Source organism: Rhea pennata, chromosome 16 (genome assembly GCF_028389875.1).
Source record: "Rhea pennata isolate bPtePen1 chromosome 16, bPtePen1.pri, whole genome shotgun sequence".
Classification (NCBI taxonomy): domain Eukaryota; kingdom Metazoa; phylum Chordata; class Aves; order Rheiformes; family Rheidae; genus Rhea; species Rhea pennata.
This window is the reverse complement of record NC_084678.1, coordinates 10156771-10170708: the sequence shown is the minus strand read 5'-3', so window position 1 is coordinate 10170708 and position 13938 is coordinate 10156771. Positions and strand designations below refer to the sequence as shown.

The following is a 13938-nucleotide window of genomic DNA, read 5'->3' as shown; positions in this document are numbered from 1 at the left end:
TATGTTATTCAGACAAGTGCATTGTCAGAAGTAAGTTTAAGTTGGTAACATGTTTTCTGTAGTCATAGTGCTCTAGGACTGTCATGAAAAAGGAGGGAAATGCCACTTTGCATTACTTAAGCAGGCCAAGCTGCAGATGTCGAATTATTTGATGCTCATTTGGCTCTGTTTGGGAGTCCAGGTTAGCTGCAGTGAAGATGCACCCAGAGTGTATAAATCTGGTGTTTAGGCACAGCTCTGCTTAATGCCTTCAACGTGTTGAGGTTGTTCTCAGGAGTGCGTTGTATGTGATGGTAGGTTCAGGGAGAGTTGTATTTACTTTGGAAGGGTGATGAGCTTTTGTCAAAAATACTTATTGTTGCTGTGAGCCTGAAATACCTTTGCAAGTGGAAAATAGAGATGTCTCCATGAAGTCTATTATGATAAACCCTGGGTTTAGCTGCCCCACTGGCCTGAGAGTACATCCTCAGGAAGCCTTGATGCCTTATCTCCTGGAGAGCACAAGAAAAAGAAAAAAAAAAAGAAAAAAAAAAGAAAAAGAAAAAAAAAAAAGGAAAAAACCTGCCATTTTGGTTTTATTGCAAATGTCCTGGCCAGGGAGACTTTCTTTGCGGGCACCATCCACAGTGGGCTGCACAGCGGCCCCAGCCTGGGGCAGGGCGATGCCCCGGCCCTGCTCTCTGCACCTCGGTCCAGGCAGCGAGTGCATTGCTCAGTCTCCTGCAAGGCTCTTGGCCAGGGGCTGTCGCGGTGACAGCATCACTCCTCAGAGCTACCCCCTTGGCTGGGAGATACGCTTTCTCCTGTGTCCCAGAAAGCCCAGTCTGCTCTCGGTGAATCTCGGAGGGAGCCCTGTGCACAGGGGGGAGATGGGGCTGGTTTGGGGGCTTAGGGATGCGGTCCAGAATGTGCCCCTCAAAGGCAGAGGAAGTGTCCTCCTAAAGAGGGAATAAATAGCTATAAATATTAGCTATAAATAGCTCCTTACCTCCAAAAATAAAATCCCTTAGTGATACCAAAATAAGAAAGCAAAGGAAAGTCGGAGGTATTTGGCCTTCCTTTGAAAAGGAAGCTAAAAATAACTATATATATATAAAAATCTCTCGTTTCTAGGGAAAGTCTCTGCCCCCGCATCCAGCTTGTACAGTTATATAAGACTTGAACTATATCCCCCTTCTCCTCCATGGCCACTCGCAAAGCTCTGGGAGCAGCAGCCAGATGGAGAAAGGTTCCATCAGGAAAGTTTAACTCAGCCGCGAAGCTGCAGCCAATGGAGGACACGATTCTCTCGCTGAACTCTCCAAAAGCCTTGGAAATCTTACAGTTGTGTCATATGCTGGTTTGGGGAATGCTAGCAGTACCGAGGCTGCCGCCAGCCCTCTTTCACTTTTTCTTTTTTTTTTTTTTTCTTCTTTTTTTTTTCACTTCGCACTGAGTTTAATTTGGGTAGCAGGATTCAGCATTTTTAAGTTGGAAAAAACTTGGTGGAAGAAGATATTTTAGGAAAACCCTGTCATGTGAACTAGCGGGAGCCGATCAAACTGAGCTATTAAAAGAAAGACATTGTATTTTTAAACGGCCCAGACTAGGGAAGCCAACCTGTGTGCCATAACCGCTGAGCTGGGACTGCTCCCCCGATTATAGCTCAGCGTGGGAGGAGGCGAAGCTTTCCGTCGGGGTAGCCCATTCTCCGCTCGCTCTGGGATACCCTTTGGCAGACCGCGGTGCCCACACCTCCCCCCAGCTGCTCTCCTCTCCCCCCTCCCCTGCACCCAGCTGCCCTTCTAGCTCACCCCTTCCTTAGTTATTTACCCTCAACTCTACTTTAACGTTAACCCTCCCTCGTTCTTCTCCCCTGGTTTTTCCCAGTGCAGTTATTATGTGTGATGGGATGGTGATGGGGGGTGGATGGGTTTGGGGGGAGGCAGGGAGGTCAGGAGGTTGGGCACTCCTCTGCGAGCAAAGCAGTCACCTGCAGTTCCCCTTAATGTTTCTCAGTAGAGATCAGGTTGCTCCAACTTCACTTTAAAGCAGCAACCAATGCAAATAGTGGGTCTAGTCTTGAGCTTGCTCGGAGAGCGCGCTGAATGAACGGGCTTTAGGCTTCAGCAGGCGTGAAACGTAGCGTTCGTTAAAAGGCACAGCGATCTGCAGACAGCGAGGGCCACGTGCTGCTGGAGGAGCAGCACTGGTGCTTCGGCGGGGTCTCCTCTCATGCATAGAGTGACCTCAAAGCGGTCAGTTTGGAGGGCTGTTAAGACACAGAGTATCTAGATAGGACCCTAGGTTTTGAGGCAAAGAGGTTCTTTTTTGCCTTTTTGGGCCCACTGCAGTAAGTCCCTGGGGCTCAGGGGATGGTTCTGCTGAGCCTGGCTTGGAGTAACCGACAGCAAACCGCTGCAAAGTGGTCGAAAGGCAAAGCTTGCTAACTGCCCTACTGCTCGGAGAGCGAAAGGCGTCCGCGGCCCCTAACGGCGTGGGGGCTTATGCGGCGTGGAAGGAAGAGGCTTCCAGAGAGCCGCTCTTAGGGGACTGACAGGTCCCCAGGCAGCTCTCATCGCGGCGCGGGGCTGTGATTAAGTAGGAGGCGGTGCTGGGGTGGCCGGGGGGCCGTCTCCGCCGGGGGAGCTTCCAGCGGGGGGTTGTGCATCTTAGTGAGCTGGAGTTAGATACGCGGGTCAGCGTGAAGTCCCTGGAGAGCTGGCTCCCCGACACCGTGCGGGTTCGGTGGAAGTGCATTGCATAACAGGCCCGTGGAGCTGGGGAAGGTATTTCCGCCTCAGCGTGTCCAAAAATGACAAAGGCTAGGAAAGTGAGGTGTGCTGAGTTTCCCTGGCCGGCCTGCAGTTGCTAGCCTGCAAGACAACAAACTCGAGAAGCAGAAAGTTTGATTGTGATACCTCCTTCGAGTCGATTTTGGGACTCGGAGTGAAAAATGGAAATGTCATGCGGGTGCCAGCCAGCCCTCCGTGCAGCTCCACGCCAAGTCCATCTGCAAAGTGACTCACTCCCGGTTGCTACCCGAGACTCTGACCCCGACAGCCATCCCTGTTTAAAATGTAAATGTTGAAGATTGGTTGGATTATACACAAATTCTGAGAAACTGCAGAGCTGTCAAGGTCCCAGATGAAGCATTTTATATATCTGAACTCTTGATCTCTTCTGGAAAAAAATATATGCAAGTCCAGTTGCATGTAGCCACTGCATCCAGGAAAGAATCAAGAGGCAGATGCTTGTTAACATTAACAGTGAAAACTATACCTTGTAAGACAGCACACACTTCACGATATCTTTGACTTTATTTTCCTGTTTTCTTTTGCTTTATTTTCCTGTTTATACATAGTACTTGTAAACACACATGGGTTGTCTTGGTTTCGGAGGCTTCCTTGGCTATTTCATTCTTGCTAAGCTCCACGTGTATCAGTGGAAAGCCAGGGGGTTGCTCCTCTCGCTTTCTAAATGGGTCTAAAAATAGCAACAGAGTGCTGTGAAACGCCACTAAACAAATTAACCATTTTTTTTTTCATCGTCTAGGTAAAGAATTGAACCAGTGGTAATTAGAAGCCAAAGCCTGGGCCAATAACACGATTGATATTAATAGTGTGCTGGCAAATATAAAGACATAAATATAAGCTTGGGACTTGAGTATTTTTGAATGATTTATTCAAAGGTAAATCAGCAGCTGTCTGAGCTTGTCTGTGCTGGGAAGAAGGAAAACTTCTGCACAGAAGCCCCGTTGCTTTGAAAGGTTTTGCAGTGCCTGCAAGTTTTGTTTAAAAAGCACACACTGGGATTTTTAACATCATCCATATTTCTTTCTTTCTCGCTCTCTAACTTTCTGCTCAACAATTAAGTGCTTGTGCTGCAGACTGAGAAAGCCGCAGAGCTGCCTTGGCCCGGAGCTGGGAGACGTCATGGATTCCTGAGTGTGAAGTTTGCAGGAAAGCCCTCAGTTTGGGAGATGGAGGCGATCCAGGGGTTTCCATGGCACTGGGATAAACAGGAGGAAACAGTGAGGGAATCCCGTTATTTTACAGCATTCAAAGACTATAAACACTCGGAGCAGGGAAGGAAGTGGCCTTTCCCTCTCTAGTAACCCTCATCTCAGAGCAGAGAACTGACTTCACTTCAGGAACAAGCTCAGCCCAGTTCGGATCCCTCTTTGCACCTCCAAGCGCTTACGGAGGAGGCAAGCAAGAGGGGTTCCCTCTGTCTGGGCAGCACTGGTTGAACATGGTTTAAAGAAGATTTTTTTTTTTCTTTCTCCTGCTATTGATTTTTTTTTCTAATTCCTGATGCAGAGAGAAACTGCCTGCAGGCTGGTACACTACCACCACATCATGAGGTCTATGGATCAAGGTAGGGTCTTACTCCTTCTATGCTCTGTGTTTGGGTGTTGTGCGTGTGCCCTCCTGTGCCTGTTCCCTTTCCCGGGGGGGATCTGCGCTGCTGGCTCTTCTGCCCAGGTGGTTTATTCTGCTGGTTTTTACACTCGCTCGCAGGCAGCTCCGCTTGGTAGGCAGGGAGGGTTCGTGGCGAGAAGGTCCCTTGGGGAAGGGACGGAACTGGGTTTAGGTTTGGTTTGAAGCACTCTACAAAGGCGATACAAATCTGTCTGGAGAAACCTCCTTTAAACTTCAGCCAGAGGGACTCTCCCCTTCCAAGCCAGCACAGAGGAGTCTCGCTTACTAACCTCTGGGCCGCTTAACCCTTCCATTACCTGCCCAGGTCGGGGTTTCAGGGCGTTACAGGCGGCTTTCCCGGCCCGGCGGAGGCAGCGGCAGGGCTGGGCCGGGCCGGCGGCCCCGCTGCCGGCGGGGCGAGCCCGGCTCCGGCGCAGCGAGCGGGGCTCGGGGGCCGCCCGCCCCGTCGGGGCCGGCGCCGCCGCGGGGCGCGCCGGGCGGGACAGGACGGGACGGGACGGGGGGGCGCGGGGCGCTGCGGCCGCCCCCCCCCCCCCCCCCCCGCGCTCGCCGGCGCCGGTGGAGGCAAGAGTTAAGCGCGGCGAGAGGAGGAGTCTGCCCCGCTGTCAGCGCTCAGTGCGCGCCCGGTGCGCGGCGCGGAGCGGCCGCTCCGCAGCGGGCACCGCGGCTTTGCTCCGTGCCTCAGCCGCCGTCGCCCCCGCCGCCGGGGCTGGCGGCAGAGCGCGGCGTCTCGGCCCCGCCGCCGCCGGGACCGGTGCGGGGGCGGCGGAGGCAGGGCGATGCCGGAGAGCGGCAGCCGTCCAGGCATCCTCCGTCCTCGGCGGGGGCGGGCGCGGCGCCGGGGCAGGGCAGGGGCTTCTCTGCGGGCCGCGGGGCCGGGGCTGGCGGGCACCGCCGCTCCCGGGGGCGGCGCGGCCCCTCGCTGCGGAGCCGGGCGGAGGATGCTCCGCGCTGGGGTGGCCGGAGCCCGGCTCTTGTAAAGCCCCCGCGGGGCAGGCAGCCCAGCCGGGGCGGTGCAGCTCCCCCAGCCTCGGGTGCTCGGCGCTGCACCCCGGGGGTGGGCAGGGAGCGCAGGTGAGTTCCTGGGACACGTCAGCGAGCGGCGGCTCCAAGGAGCTGTTGGCGAGGGGTCAGGGGGAGGAGGTGGGGAAGGGAAGCGCTTCTCCACTGAGTAGCTCCGCGGCAGACCGCTCCCGCCCCTCTCGCGGCCGGCGCCGATGGAGCCCGGGAGCGCGCGCCGCTCCGCGCTGGCAGCGGCGCCCGGCGCCGTGAGTCACCGCGGCCGCGCACGGGCTCGGCCCCGCCGCTGCTCCCGGGGCCGCGCCGGGCTGCAGCCGGCGTGCTGCGGTATCGGGGGGCTGCCTTCGAAGGGATCTAAATAGCGGCTGTTTATTTTCTTTTGCCTTCGCAGCTCTCGTAGCACTCATTAACACATGCACACGGAGAGGCTCATCCAAGAATTTATAAAAGCCATTGGAAAGACTGACTGGCTTTGCCGCCCTCGGATCGGGCCCATTGCCCTTTGCCATGGATCCCCGGCTTTCTCCAGCCGTAACCCCCCTTCTGCCGAGAGCTTCAGCTGCTCTTAGTCACTGTCGTAACACCTTGGAGAAATTACTTTGCTGTAAAGAAGGCAGGAAAGGAAGGAGATAGGAGGCTACTTGCTCTTCCCCGTGTTGGAAAAGCCACATTCTCACCTGCTTTATAGTGGTAGCATATCAAAGCACAAGGCAGTACTCTGATAGCAACTACCAAATTTCCTTCTGTTATTATACAGCTCTGCTTTCCCCAAAGGTAGATGTTCCACGGGAGATTCCTTCCCTTGGCCCCTCAGCCCTGCAGTCACATACTGAAATGAAAAGCAGTGATTTTCTTCCAAATCAAATATTTGAGACTGCAGTGGCCAGACTAGCAGTGCAGTCAGTTGCACAGCCCAGTCCAGAGATACTCCAGGAAGGATGTACTCTGGGGCCCAGGCATGTGTTTTCCCTAATGCAAAATGCTTGCTTCTGCCAGAGAGGTAGGGCTACAGCCTAACGCTGCTCTGCCTTTGAGTCAGAATTCTGCTGCCAACTGTTCTGCAAAGAAAGAGCTGCCTTAGGCTGCTAGGGGTTAACAGCGCAAGGCACTTTTGGGATCAGCGTCTGGTTTCGGGAGGATTTCAGTACCGTAACAAAGTACAGTAGTCTCATAAATGTTGTGTGTGTAAAAGATACTGTGTTAATAATTCTGGGGCCAAGCTCCCATTTATGATTAGAGGAGGCTTAGAATGAGAAATGAAGACTGCTTGGCTTAAGCCTGTTAGAAAAAAGGTGCTTCAGTGTCTTTGCTCCCTCAAGCTGTGATTCTGCAAGTGTCAGAAGACACTAGACGTAGTAGGGAGATTCATCGGGTTTCCCTGAGCCCCTGTGTCATCTTGCTGGCCCATATCTGTTACTGCCCTGTCGCTTGAGGTAGCCCTTTGCTAGCTGTCTGCGTGCACTGCGAGACAGTCACACCACCTAACAACCAGTGAATCATTCTCAGAGTCTGTCTTATAGCACAGAAATCACATTCACAGATGGGACACTGACATAATTGGAACACTCTTTTATAGCATTCCAATAGATATTCTAACTGAAATGTTTCATCATTCAATTTTTGAAATAGCCAAGGATAATAATATCCTAGAACTTCTTTTCCACTATTGGCTTAATCTATTTTTTTAACTATGATATGTGCATTCCTTTGGTTTGCACAGCAGACTTCAGAACTTAATAGGAACATGGAGATATGAGCAATTTTTCCATTGTCCTTTCTTGCCAAACCACTTTGAGTCTGAAATTGGGGGGTAAAATCTCTGACTCAACCTGACCCCAAAATTGAATAGTAGTGTGCGTGCGTGGGTGTCTCTTAAAGGATGTACCAGAATAATATTTCTCTCTCCTCTTTTTTCTCTGTTAGCACTCCCCAAACTCCAGACCAAGCAACTAGTCATTCACAGTCTGAGCTCATTTAAAGAGCTTGGATTAAGTCCATGTGCAAGTTTTAGTTGCCTGTTAAATTTCTAATGCCTGCCACATACACCATTAGAACACTTAGATTTTGAGACAGTATTGACTAGTATTTTCTCTGTTTTTTTTTTTTTTTTTTTTTTTTTTAGCTGCTAAATGGAAGTTTTTAATTTTAAGTACAATTTTCTCTACCTCTTTTTCTGTTTAAAAGTTTAATATAAGGGTATTACAGTATCACAAAACCCATGTAAATTGTGTGTCATTTGGTCCACTTAATGATTAGCATAGTCAATGTACTTCTGAGGTGATTTTCTAAAACTTTCTTCAGTTTGTAACATCATGAGATCACTTGCATTTGTGAAGTTACCGCTATGGAGAATACAATAAGGTGGTATAATTAGAAACTGAGTACTAGTGAAGGGCCAGTTTAACTTACTGTAGTAAGCTTAAACACTGAGAAATATGTTAGGTGCTTCTTAAATCACAGTTTGTGTCACGCTAGAAACTGCTTGCTCTTAGCTTTGGTTTCAGACTCCTAGTCCCTAGTACCTGAGTAGTTCAGTATTCACATACTTTTAAAGTTCATTAAAGCAAAGCCCTGCCAAACTCAAGCAGTGATCCAACTATGTGGAAAAGGCCTCCTTCCATTCTCCGGTTCCCTGAAATGGCAGCACAATGTATTTCCAGTTACGCTCTGTGCAGAGGCTGCTGCAAGTATACGTGGCTGCAATTTTTGTTAAAGCTGCCAAGGACAAATTTTGCTTAAGATCTTGAAACACCTTTCTGGCTCATGAAAACAGCTTTACAGGAAAAAAAAAAAAAAAAAAAAAAAAAAAAAAAAAAAAAAAAAAAAAGGAGTTAATTCTCACTCCCACCTCTCTGACATGGGTATTAGGAACCCGAGCAGGGTCGTGGCCAGAGGCTTGAGCTTGTGACCAGGTTGGCCTTTCGATGGTGGTAGAAGGAGAGAAGGAGAAGGGTCCTTGAAATGAAGAGTCCTTGTAGAAAGGAAGGGTTATGAAGAAGACTGAGATTCAGGGAAACCAGCTAGTATTTCCGGGCTTTGGGCACTGTCTTCTAGCATTTCACTCCAGCTCTAATGGAAAATAAGCATTAGGAAGTGTTTGTCACATTGTTTGGGTTTTTCCTTTGATTTGGCATGGCTGCGTGCTTTCTCTGAGTGCATGTGTTGAACTGAAGAGTCCACAGACTATTCAAGTCTAGTAGTTTTCCTGCTTTTTCTTCATTGCTAATTATTAACAACAGACTGTGGGCAGTATTGTAAGTTATATAGCTATTGCAGCTAAAACTTAGACAAATTGCAGCTTTATTTTCACTTGTTGGCCAGAGAGCATGTTTTGGGTCTCAACCAACATACGCTCAGCCCTTGGAGGTCTTCAAAGCTACAGCTGTCACTCAGTCTGAATTCTGCAGCTGCTCAAACCTAGTAATGGTTTGATGCATCTCTACTATTTAGGCCAGATCTGTATTTTGTGGATTTGGACCCTTTCTGCTCAAAATAACACATTAGTATGTTCCAACACTGCCCACAGAGTATATAGCATTCTAACTCACACCTCTATGCCCTTGAAGCCTGTGGAAACTGTTATTCCTATACGATACAACATCGAGGTCACACGGGACCAATGTCCTTGTGTGACTTAGTCCGTGTGCCACAGAAGGGAGCAGAGGGAATCTGCTCGACTGCACGCCCGTCGGGTATTGCTCTGGACATCTGTGAAGCTGTCCACTGGGCGAAACAGTTGAATGCTACAAGCTGAGCTAATCCATACATTTGTCCAACACTTTTCTCATTGCTGTCTTGTCACCCTAATTCCTCGCCAGTGTGAGAATTTATGATGGCATGAAATAGCGGTGGAACTGTTTGAAATTACATGGTCATCTTGGAAAGCGAAAGGTACATTTTCCATTTGTGGAGTGTTACTAATTCTAGGAGTAGCTAAGGATACGTTTGAAACTTAACATTCTTAATAGATTTGCCGGCCAGTTAGGAAATAAAGGATAAAGGATAGGGTAAAGATTTAGCAGAAATTGGGGTCATTTCCCCAGGCTCTCCTGCCAGTCACCCATATCTTACTTTAAAAAGGCCTATGTTATTGTTCCTGTCTTTCCTTTTTGTGGCTAGTATAAATTATGCTATCCAATCATGCTCCATGTGTTGTTAGTTGGAAGGATGACAGTTCTCTTTAGTGCTAAGCCAAAATCAGCAAGTACATTTAGTTTTTCTAATGAATTTTAAGTAGAAAGGCAAATGATAAAAGGCTAGCTCTCCAACAAACAGTAAGCAACATTTTAAAATGGATATATAAATATGTCAACCTAATATATTTCTCCTTCAAATTTAAACAATTTAGACTGAATCAGGCAGAGCAGCACATGCTCCCGCAGGGGTCAGGAGCCAGCAGCGCCCCAGATGTGTTCCCAGGGGTGCCCGCAGGACTCAGCCCTGTGCGCAGCACGCCTGCTGGGGTGGCCTCACTTCTGCAGCTAGTAGCCAAGACCACTAATTGCAGGCAGCGTAGGCCTCCCTCTCCGTGCCGGCAGCAGAAGAGCCCCGTCGCCAGCCCTACCAGAGAGTCGAAGAAATTCCCGCGAGCCAGCGCCTTGTGTAGCATTAAGAACTGCTGCAGCAGATGAGGTAGACTTTAGCTGTGGTCTCCAACTCGACCACAGAGAGAGCGCTGGCTCCTTTTCAACATAGGCTTCAGCAGTCCCCGCACCAATGAAAAAGCCACAGCAGGCCAGGAAGAAGCATCGTATTGCACAAGAGCAGACGTGCACAGCCTATGAGCTTTTTCACGCCTCTTACACACACATGCATGCGCGCACACACACCAAGCTGTGTGCTGACAATGTGGAAACCCAGTAAATTGCCGTTCCTGGTTGTTTTGGCAGTACATGCAGGAGAAAGTTCAAGTAGCTTGGTGCAAGGAAGCTATTGTGTTACTATGTATATTATGCATTAATGAGAAAAAATATTGTCCTTTTAGTCTCTGCTGAGTGAAAATATGGCATCAATTGCAGTGAAATTGCTCATTAAGCTAGGGGCTGTGAATATAGAGTAATGGCTCTTCGGCCTGTTTTTAAAATGCACTCCAATACTGAATGTATAGGGAGCATGTATGAGTAGGGTTCCTGGTATTCCCAGGTAACCATCCCTTCATGTGAATATCTCAGTAAAAAAACCTAGCACATCAGGTCTGCAGGATCACCTGCCCTTTCTGAAAGTCTGGTTTCCCTATCCTTTGGCACTCTCTACTGAAGTATTAGTGTCGTAAAGGTCTAATTCCAGTTTGATTATTCCCCCTCCCCCAACTACATGCAGCTACAAAAGCAGTGCACTTGCAGTCACCCTTACTTTCCCTTCATGCCAGAAAGTGCTGTGCAGTGTTTCTGTTCACCAATAGGTGCCTCTAATGCATCCTGGTAGCTGCTGTTGAATGAAGGGACCGTGCGAGCATGAGCTGCTGAGGTCCTTCAGAAGCTCCATGTAGAAGCTGATTTGAAAGCATAGGAAAGGTCTGAGTTCTTGCATCCTAAACTGGCAAAGGATAGAAGAACAGGATGTGATGAGAAGTGTGTGTACTGTGTTATTACTTGTGTGGCCATATTAATGGTAAAAATGACAGGGTATTACTCAAAATGTAGAGACCTTGGTTCATGTGTGCTATAATAGAGACTTTCTGTGACCTGGAACAAGTAACTTAGGGCCAGATTTGTAAAGTATGTACCTAATGCTGTCGTGCTAACAGGCTGAGCAAATAAAAACAAAGTTAAAGTAAACAGTAAAATATTTCTTTAATGATCTTGGTCACTCTGCCTTTGCCTCCTTTCCCTGTCTACAGACTAAGAGTGTTTTTCAGACACAGGGACAGCAATCTGTGCACTTATAAAGGGGACCATATAAACAGGTAAGCAAGGGAACAGAGTCCTCTGACCACACATGCTCTAAGCACACAAGTTTAGGATCCCCCAGCTCCCCGTGAGTGAAGCCATTGCTGTTAGCAGCAGCCATCGGAGGGGAGAAGGCCGCCGGGAGGCAGTGACCAGCACTTTGTGAAGTGCTCGAGGAAGAGGCGATGAATAGGGCCAATGTGGCGAAGGTGGCCCGGGGACCTCGGGAAGCTGGCAGTGCCGGCGGTGTGGTCAGCAGGGAACATGGTGAGAGCTATGGAAAGACCATTCTGTGAAATACTGTTTATGAGCAAGGCAGGGAAAAACAGAGGCCTTGTGCACGATGGAGTTTGTGCTCCTGAAGGCGTCCCAGTTAGGGGAGGTTGGCCTGCGATTGCAGGAGATGCATCCAGAAAACTGCCTTAGCAGCAGCCTGGAATGAGAGGAAGGAACACGTGGCAGAGGACGCACGAAGCCCGCAGAAGGCAAGGGAAGAGCCTAGAGCTGTCGGAGACTTTGGAAACCACATTGGCAAGGGGCCTAGTCACCGGGGAACAGGAGGCTGCACGCGAGCGGTGCTCAGGATGACAGCGGGAGCCGAGGCGCAGAGACCAGCTCGCTGGAGGGGGTGCTGGAGGCTGCCCTCGCCGCTGCCACCCCCAGCCCCGCGTAAGGCCGTTTCATTCCCTCGCCCCTGCTGCTGCCCGGGCCCCCTCTGCTCCGCACCCCGAGCTCCGCAGGCGCGGCCGGCGCTGCCCCGGGCCGGGGCCGGGGCCGGTGCGGGCAGGGCAGGGCTCCTCCTCCGCGGGGGCGGCCCCGGGCGGCAGGTGGCTGCTCGGCAGCAGGAAGCCGCCGCCGCCGCCGCTCTCGCCGGTCGCCCCTCGTGTGCCGCCGCCGGGGCTCGCCGCCCCCAGGGACCGGGGGAAATCCTCGTCGTTTTGTTTTGTTTTGTTTTGCTTTCCTTTTTCCCTCCTAAATCCCTCTGCACTTGCACTTGGAAGGATACCTACAGGTTTTCTCGCGGCTGTTGCGTCTTGGGCTCCTTCGGCAGCAGGCCAGCCCCGGGACGAGCCTCCCGCCCTGCCGGTGCCCGGCAGCAGCTGGCCCAGATGAGCGCCGCTGCCCAGGCCCCGGAGCCGGAGCCGCAGGAGGGGGGCCCGGGCCCCGGCCCCGGCCCCGGCCCCGGCCCCGGCGCGGCGCGGGCGGGCAGCCCCCAGGAGGAGTTCGACTTCTCCATCCTCTTCGACTACGACTACCTGAAGCCGATTGAAGGTTGGTGCGGAGCCCCGGCCGCCGGGGCCGCCTGCCGCGGCGGCGCCCGCAGCCCCGCCGGGCGCGCCCGGGCCGCGCGCCGCTTCCGCGGCCGGCGCGCCGCTGCCCCGCGGCCGGTGCCCGGCGGCTCGGGGCTGCGCGGGCGCAGTTGCGCTGTCACCGGCGGCTTGGGCTGCGCGCCGTGGTCCTAGTGAGTGGAAGCGGCCCCGGGACTTTGCTCTGCCTTGCAGGAAGTTTTGCACGCGGGTGTCGGAGCGCGGGTGTGAAAGACCAAGCAGCAGAGCTCAGCCGGGCCGGGCGGCTCGTGGCTGCCCCTCTCCCGGGAGAGGCTGCTCTGGAGCCTCGACCGAAAGGGCGGCCCGAGCGCGAGCGAGGCTCAGCCATCCTGCCTGGGCGGCAAGGCATCGAGGGGATCCACCTGGGGTCCGGACACCGCACGCTTAAATTGGAAGTTTTTTAAAAAAGCCTATTTTCATACTTTCCTGAGCCTGTGTATGTGCAGGATACTAAAAGCATCGCAGGAAGTGTTCCCTGACTTTATGTGATACTTCTGTCTGTTAACGATGCTAAAAAGTGATGCTTCCTGCCCCATAAAACACAGGTTTGTGTAAACTAGACAGAGCCAAAGGCGATGGGACCCAGAGGAAAGGACTGCTGGGGTGTTGTTTCTAAGCTATGTTCATGGTGATCTGGCGCAGTCAAGAGGTGGCGTTTCTTTAGGGCATTTGAAGAGCGAGGTGTTGTGCTCCTAGGGGACAGTGCAGGAGGAGGAGGCTTGAATTAGGCTTGAATTGCAGTATCGTTAGTAAAACAGAGTCATTACTGAGTTTCATTCTCTCATTTACTTGTTTAAAGTATATGTTAGTGTCAGGATGGTTAATTCATCAAATCTACAAAGCTGCAATTTTTTTCAAGCCTTAAAGCAGATCAAAACTTGCTAAAATAAATCATTGACAGGGAGAGGTCAGTGATTTTAATGAAAATGCATTAAATCTCAGTGAAAGCTTCAGATGCTGCTTTTGTTTGTGGGTTTATAATAGGGACAACTGCTGTGAAGCCTTAAGTGGGAAGTTCCACAAAATATAATATTACGTAGGTGGGGGGTAGAAAGTTAAATCTTTTCAACCGCACAAATGCAGAGCAGTATATGCTTGTAGTAGAAGTAACTTCCTTCTTAAGCCTGCTTTCTCCCCATTTGAATGACTGGAAACCATAATTAGTAGTAATTTTGTTCATTCCAAAGATGGAAATCATTAGTATAAAAAAAAAATCACAACCGTATATACTGTCATTGTAATCTGGAGAACATTCTTGCTCACTTTGAAAAGACACCA

At 50.9% G+C, this 13938-nt stretch overlaps 1 protein-coding gene across 2 annotated transcripts in view; it reads left to right on the top strand.

The window, feature by feature from the left end:
• The first annotated feature begins 4285 nt into the window (after window positions 1–4285).
• NFATC2 (nuclear factor of activated T cells 2) overlaps window positions 4286–13938 on the top strand; it is a 97177-nt gene continuing 87524 nt past the window's right edge. The window contains exon 1 of one of the 2 annotated variants that reach the window (XM_062589282.1): window positions 4286–4359. Coding sequence is in view for 1 of the 2 variants with exons in the window: in XM_062589281.1 (XP_062445265.1) it covers window positions 12442–12604 (163 nt within the window). In the remaining variant the exon portion in view is untranslated. Of the gene's footprint in view, window positions 4360–12441; window positions 12605–13938 lie in introns of those variants that run through there. The other variant, XM_062589281.1, reaches the window with a different exon arrangement.